This window comes from Microcebus murinus, chromosome 6 (genome assembly GCF_040939455.1).
Source record: "Microcebus murinus isolate Inina chromosome 6, M.murinus_Inina_mat1.0, whole genome shotgun sequence".
Taxonomy (NCBI): Eukaryota; Metazoa; Chordata; class Mammalia; order Primates; family Cheirogaleidae; genus Microcebus; species Microcebus murinus.
Genome location: NC_134109.1, coordinates 70,990,002 through 70,997,827, shown reverse-complemented (window position 1 = coordinate 70,997,827; position 7,826 = coordinate 70,990,002). Strand labels below are relative to the sequence as shown.

At 40.8% G+C, this 7,826-nt stretch overlaps 1 protein-coding gene across 1 annotated transcript; it reads right to left on the bottom strand.

Moving 5' to 3' along the window:
- Positions 1 to 4,093: 4,093 nt before the first annotated feature.
- LOC105864668 (olfactory receptor 10G2-like) lies at positions 4,094 to 5,047 on the bottom strand. The gene has a single exon (XM_012752652.3). It carries the CDS (start codon positions 5,045 to 5,047, stop codon positions 4,094 to 4,096), a length of 954 nt encoding a protein of 317 aa, XP_012608106.2.
- Positions 5,048 to 7,826: the final 2,779 nt, after the last annotated feature.

Below are 7,826 nucleotides of genomic sequence, written 5' to 3'. Positions count from 1 at the left end.
CTAATCCAACTATCATCTATAGTTTTTTTGTTGCCCAGGCTAGAGTGAGTGCCACGGCGTCAGCCTAGCTCACAGCAACTTCAAACTCCTGGGCTCAAGCAATCTTCCTGCCTCAGCCTCCCGAGTAGCTGGGACTACAGGCATGCGCCACCATGCCTGGCTAATTTTTTTCTATATATATTAGTTGGCCAATGAATTTCTTTCTATTTATAGTAGAGACGGGGTCTTGCTCTTGCTCAGGCTGGTCATCTATAGTATTTTAAGTCATACTCCCTGAGCAGTGATTTTTCTTAGTATTTCTTGATCCTGTTTCTTTGAATACTTTGAATTTGGTCTGATTTCTTTTCTTCTAGTTTTATCTTTGGTTTGTCTGAATTCGTTTTCCAAACTTTTTCCAAATGTCTAGAGGTAGTCTGTGTCTTGAGAGGACACCTTGAATGTGGTCTAGTTTTGTTATTTCCCCCCAAACTTTTGTGGAGGTCTCCCAAACCACTTTGGTGTTGAAGTGTCTTGAGCAGAGGTTAGCCAAATTTTCTCCCTGAAGGGCCAGATAATAAATATTTTTGGCTTTGAGGACCATATAGTCTTTGTTGTAGCTGCCTGACTCTGCCATTGTATGTGAAAGTGGCCATAAATAATACACATACCACTGAGCATGATTATATTATAATAAACCTTTATTTATAGGCACTGAAATTTGAATTTCATATAATTTTCATGTATCATAAAACATTATTCTTGTTTTGCTTTTTCCCTAATTACATAAAAAATATAAAAACTGTTCTTAGCTTGCAGGTTGTGCAAAAAACAGGGAGCGGGCCTAATTTGGCCCACGGGTGAATAGAGCTGATTATGGGAACCATGAAATGTGTTTGTGACTAATCTGTGAGGAGAAATGGTCAAAAGGTGTATGTGGCTTTTGTGCAGAACCACAGCCCATACTCATCCTTATAATTTGCTTCAGGAATTGCAAGCTAGGTTTGCGATCTGACCTTTTGAGAAACTGGGCTCATAATTCTGATTGTGTTCTATTCCTGGTTGTACACTAGTTTGCAAATAGCCCTGAATTAAGTTGGAAAGCAGGATTGCTTTGGGGCTGATTTAAAGAGGGTAGGTACATATCCTATAGGATAAAATGAACTATGTTGGCAGACAGTCAACCACACTCATTGTACAACACGTGTGCATGTAGACTACTGCAGGTGGGTAGACAGAGCCAGGCAAAAATGTTGGTATTTCCTCTTCACATCTTGCTCATTTCTTGTGTTTTGGTGCTTCTCATATTCCAGGAAGCATCATATCAGTAAGAAATGCAATATTATATTGAGCCATGTACCCAGATATTATGTTTAGACCAAGCAGTAATTTGGGAAACTTAATTTTTTTCTTCTTTTATTCTCTTCTGCATGAATCTGGGAGATCATCTCTAAATGAACACATTCATAAAGATTGTTGTGGTTATTGATTATTTCGATTTGTTTTTAGGTAACAAGGAACAGAGGTACGTTAAGATTAACTTAAATAATAAAGTCCACTGCATGTTTACATGTGGAAAATAAAAATATATATAAACTCATGACAGCCAGGTGGCCTAGGCAAACATGATCTGCTGTGGAGCGGGGCCTCGTGAAGACTGGGACTGGCGGAAGCTGGGAGTGAATTAGGACATAGGGCAGCCTGGGGGACTGGGGTATTTTGTTGTCCCCATCAGATGAAGACATCATTTGACCTAAATTGTGTGCTGTACTATTATGGTGACTCTCTGCTTCTCCCAGTCCTTTTGTGACTGATAAACCAATATTTAAAAAATGTATCTTATTGTTTCTGTTGGCCACCTGCAGTAGAATGACTCACTCTGCCTCCTGTAGGGGATTTCTGATTTCTGTTTCTTGCTTTAAAAGAAAAGACAAGATTGTTGGACAGAAAAAAAAAGACAGAAAAATGTTTGGTCATCATGTTGCTGATATAAAGAGGAAGGCTTTACTGAAGGGAATCAGTGTTTTTTTTTTTTTTTTTTTTTTTTAAGAAAAAAAGATTATATCTTTCTTTTTTTCCCCTTTTTTTCTTTTTGTCAGGCTTGTGTACATGTCTTTAGAAGGACCCAGTGTTTGATCTGATAAATGCACCTGCCTTTAAACAATATTCCCTAATTGACTCCTAATATGTCCGTTAGAGAGACATCATGATATAGTGGAGTGGAAAGAGCACAGGTTTAAAAGAAAGACAATGGATTTAAATCCTGATTCTTCCACCTACTGGATGTATGACCTTTGTGCTAAATTCTAAACTCTCTGAGCTTAGTTTCTTTGTCTATAAAATAAGGATATTCACATCTACCCTTTTATCAGAGAATTTTTCTAGTTTCACAGCCCTCCAGGCTGGGCAATCTCAGTCTGTGACCCCTGTTCTTAAATTTCTGACACATACTTTGTAGACTCTTTAGACATTTATGCTACTACTAATAATACAATAAAAATGATGATATTATTATCACTTATTGATTGCCTACCATGTTTAAGCCTTTACAAGTGTTAATTTGTTCAAATCTTGTCCGCAGAGGGGCAGCCACATTCCAGCTACAGCTCTCTAACTAGGGAAGGTCAGAATGGATTTTGGTGGACAGTTAGCCTTCTCCACGACAAGTTGCTACTAGTACATGTTGGGGAAAAGGAGGCTGCAACGCAAACACCAATAAAACATGCTTTCATTTCTCCAGAAACGCAAATTTAAGCTATAATACAGTCCAGCCTACGAAAAGTACTATTATGGCCAGGCACTGTGGCTCACGCCTGTAATCCTAGCACTCTGGGAGGCCGAGGCAGGTGGATTGCTCAAGGTCAGGAGTTCGAAACCAGCCTGAGCAAGAGTGAGACCCCGTCTCTACTATAAAATAGAAAGAAATTAATTGGCTCACTAATATATATAGAAAAAATTAGCCGGCCATGGTGGTGCATGCCTGTAGTCCCAGCCACTTGGGAGGCTGAGGAAGGAGGATTGCTTGAGCCCAGGAATTTGAGGTTGCTGTGAGCTAGGCTGATGCCACGGCACTCACTCTAGCCTGGGCAATAAAGTGAGACTCTGTCTCAAAAAACAAACAAACAAAAACAAAAAAACAAAACAAAAATAAAGAAAAGTGCTATTATAAAGTTCAAAGGACTATAGGAATCTAGGGAGAAGGATGTAAGTTATGACTGGGAGAATCAGAGAAAACTTCTTGTAGGAATAAAGATTTTTTTCCCTGGGCCTTGAAGTAAGCATAAAACACCAGTTTACTGATATGGAGGAGGAAAGGAATTCTAGATATGAGAACAAGGGCTAAAGGCATGGAAGTATAGAGAATGTTTAAGGAATGGCAGGTAAATTAATGGAGCTGGGAAAGAAAAGGGAGGTAGAGATATTTTGGCAGATGAGGTATGTTGGAGTCAGATTGTGGGGGGCTTTGAATTCCACGCTAGGAGATATGCCTTTATCTGTATACAGTGGAGAGCCAGTGAGTATTTATAAGGAGAGGGATGAAATATTTAGTTGTATGTTTCAGAAAGAAAACTCTGGTTGTGGTATGGATGAAGGTAGGGATGACAAGGAGAACACTTTAGAAGCCAGAGAGACATTTCTGAGGCAGAGTGAACAGAACTTGGTAAATTACTATGTAGAGGAGAGTGAGAGGCTGGGAAGAAACACAGATGATACATACAGAGAATACACTCAATGCTTGGGAGGATGGATTTGCCTTGGCATGAGCAAAGCAATCCTGAATGTCTACAGGCTTGGGAAATTAGGAGTGAAGCAAGTAGATGTAGGGCAATGGGGCAGTATTATGTTGGTTTTCCCCAAATTTGCCTGGAATAATTCTCCTTTCTCCCAGATAAGGCATTCATTCCTCAGAGTCAACGTATGTGTAGAACATGCTTTCTCTTGAGGGATGGGTCAGAAAAGTGTAGCTATGACAATTTTTTAAGGTTGAATATAGCACCAGAAGCTTCTTCCTAGTAAAATTACATTGAATTCAGCTTAAATTGACACCCATTTATTGATCGTTTGTCACGTGCAGCAGTAGCTGAAAGCAGTGGTGGTGAGGGTGATGTAGGTGTAGTTACTTATTTCCACTCACAGGCCCTCGACCTGTTATCCTCTTCAGAGCAGACTTCACTTCCTGGTTCCTCAGTGTGTAGATGAGGGGGTTCAGTAATGGAGTGACCACAGTGTAAAACACAGCCACTGCCCCATCCAGGGGACTCTTGGAGCCAGCCCGAAGGTAGATGAAAATACAGGGGACATAGTAGACCGTGACGACGGTTAGGTGGGAGCCGCAGGTGGAGAAGGCGCGGCGCCTCCCGTCAGCGGTGCGTATCTGCAGGATGGCGTGGACTATGTTGGCATAGGAGAGCAGAATTAACATGAAGCAACTGGCGGCCACAACTCCAATGTCCACAAAGGTCACAAGCTCATTGACAGTTGTGTCAGCACAGGCCAGTCTCAACACTGCAGGGATGTCACAGAAAAAGTAATCCACCTGATTGGGCCCACAGTAGGGCAAGCGGAAGGTCAGGGTGGCCTGGATAGACCCATGGATGGAGCCAGCCACCCAAGCTCCAGCCACAAGGATTGTACACAACCTCCCATTCATGAGCATGGGGTAGCGCAGGGGCTGGCATATTGCCAGGTACCTGTCGTAGGCCATCAAGGTGTAGAGGAAGCACTGGGTGCTACCCAGGAAGTGAAAGGCATACAGCTGAGCCACACAGCCACCAAATGGGATCACCTTGCTTGCGGGAGTGAAGTTTAGAAAAATTCGAGGAACGATGACTGAGGAGAGCCACATGTCCAGGAAGGAGAGCACTCCGAGAAGGATGTACATGGGGCGAGCGTGGAGCTTCGGGTCAGCCCACACGGTGAGCAGGATGAGCAGGTTCCCCAGCTGAGTCAGGATGTAAATGGTGAGGAAAACCAGGAAGAGGAGGATTCTTAGATTTGAGGGGTGGGGCAAGCCCAGGAGAATGAATTCTGTCACCACGGTGTCCAGAGATGTGTTTTTGGTCTTTCTCATGTCTTTTTGTCGTCTGCTAAGACGAATGGTGAAGTCTGAGAAGGGAAAAACAACACGGGGAGGTGATAAGAGAACTCTTTCTTTCATCTAATGAGCAGAGCCTGGGAGGTAAACAGAAGACTTCTTTATTTTAAGTGAAAAGCATTTGACATCAATCATCTGGGTTTGCTTGTCAAGACAACCTTCAGAGGCTGGTTAGTTACAGGTGCCCTGAAATTCTCCTTCAGTGGGAGACACTGCATATGCGTGTTGGAAGTCAAGGCACAGAGTGGTGTCTGAGCAATATTAATAGTTAAGCACATATGAAGGTCTGTGCTCCAAAGGGGGACCACAGAGAATTGGACTTTGGTAGTATGGAGCAGTGTGGAACAATTACTCCAGGATTACCATGCCTCTTGTTGGTTTCGGATTTACTATCTTTGACAGGTCTCCTCCCATGATCTACAAGAACCTCTGTGACCTGGCCCTTGCATATTTTTGTAGTCTTCTTTCTTTCATTTTCCCCAGAGCAGCAATGCCCTCTTCCTCCTGGACCTAGAAATATCTGGACCTAGAAATATCCTAACTTATCTTCATTCTTCAGGATTTACTTTGTCACCTCCTTTGGGAAGAGTTCTTCTCTAGAAGACAATAATCTTTTGGGAAAGAATAACTTGTATTATAAAGAACAATTATGGTACAATGTTATAAGAGCTATTTGCTTATTGGTTTCTTCTACTAAATTATGAGGTCCTTCAGAGCAAAGATGAAGTCTACTTTGTTCTCTGATGTGTCTGCAGCAACTGCCCCAGTGCTTGGCAACAGTAACGTAACAAATATTTGCTGGCTGATTGGCTAAGTAGATAGTGCCAACTCCTATTAATCCTGCATGATGTTTCCCTGCACAATCACATCTCTCAGGACTTGTGGCACATAGTCAGGACTGTAGGACAAGGGATTAGCCTTGCCGTTCAAGCCCTGTGAGCCTCTGCTTAGTGTAAACAAAGTCTAAGACTCCATTCCTGTTTTCCTTTTATTCTGCGATGTCAGTTACATTTATTGGTTGACCTAATAGTTTCCTGGTTTTGTTTATTTTGGTTTTAACAGCTTTGATTATTGTAGAATTTGACCTTTAATACATTGTTACTTTAATAAGACCATATCTGCCTTCCAAGAAATGGGATTCTCAAAAACCCTTTAAAGGTATTAAACATCTGAGCCAGATGTCATTTTAAAACTCCCTTTGATGAATGATTTGTTCGTAAAAGAGTGTTTTAGGTATTTTTACCTGTCCTTTAAAGTATCTTATAATTCTTTTTTGTTGGTGTTTGTTGTTTTTTAAAATAAATTTTATTATGTATATTTAAACATGATGTTATGAGATACATATAGATAGTACAATGGTTGCTGTAGCGAAGCAAGTTAACACATTCATCCTCTCACATAGTTATTCTTTTTTTTTTGTGGCGAGAGTAGCTAAAAGCTACTCATTTAGTAAAAATTCTGAATATAATAAAATATTATTAACTGTAGTCCTCATGTTTTGCATTAGATCTCCAGATTTGTTCATCTTGTATATCTGCTACTTCGTATCTTTTAAGAAGCAACTATTAAAATAGTGAGAAGTTAACTTTGCTGAGATTTGACCATTAACAGATATAAACACTGGGATGCCCATTAGAAAAATTCCCTTTTATAAACACCAGTCTAAAAACATATTTTATCTACATTGTTATTTAGAAAGAATTAAGTGCATTTAATAATATCCAGTAATTATTGATAATACTGAATGTATTCTACTGTCTAGAGTCCACAGAAATCTTAATTATAGACTTTGTCCACAAATAGATGACTATATTAGATTCTTATTCTTATTTTCAGAAGAAAAAATACCTTAATTTCTTTTAGGATGGATGGATGGTACTTTCTTTGGTTAGAATGGAAAGAGATGGCAAAGTTTGAGAGCACATATATGATACTAATTATGAACCAAATTTATTTTCTATTAGAGAGATAGAAGAGGAGGAGATACATACTATAAATGTGCTTCTACCTTAGGCAAATGATGTTTTTTAAAAATTTTTTATGAAAACTAGATTTTCAGATATCAAATCATATTAAAATTATACTAAAAAGATCATTATGTGGATGTTCACACATATAATAAATCTTTATGCATAATAAAAAACGTTATCTGGCTGGGCTCGGTGGCTCACACCTGTAATCCTAGCACTCTGGGAGGCCGAGGCGGGCGGATCATTCAAGGTCAGGAGTTGGAAACCAGCCTGAGCAAGAGCGAGACCCCGTCTCTACTATAAGTAGAAAGAAATTAATTGGCCAACTAATATATATAGAAAAAATTAGCCGGGCGCATGCCTGTAGTCCCAGCTACTTGGGAGGCTGAGGCAGCAGGATTGCTTGTGCCCAGGAGTTTGAGGTTGCTGTGAGCTAGGCTGACGCCACGGCACTCACTCTAGCCTGGGCAACAAAGCAAGACTCTGTCTCAAAAAAAAAAAACAACAAAAAAACATTATCTTTCTTCATCAATGTGAGTTTTCCCCTGGCTATGATGTGTAAATCTGGGCACATTTTCCCAAATGTTCTGCTGGGAGAAGGCTCCCCCCTCCCTCCCTTTCCTGTCTGGCCCTGGGTATCCTGGCTGGCAGGACAGGGACACTGATGATGCTCGCGGTGGGTAGGTGTGAGGGAGGGAGGCTGCCTTTCCAAGCAGAGTTGGCAGAAAATGGTGGTTTTGATTTGGGGTGGTTTAAAGGGTTTCCAGGAAGGCATATGGAGGAGG

Excerpts from the sequence above, each read along its gene's own strand:
- LOC105864668 (XM_012752652.3), bottom strand. The coding sequence starts at position 5,047 with ATGAGAAAGACCAAAAACACATCTCTGGACACCGTGGTGACAGAATTC.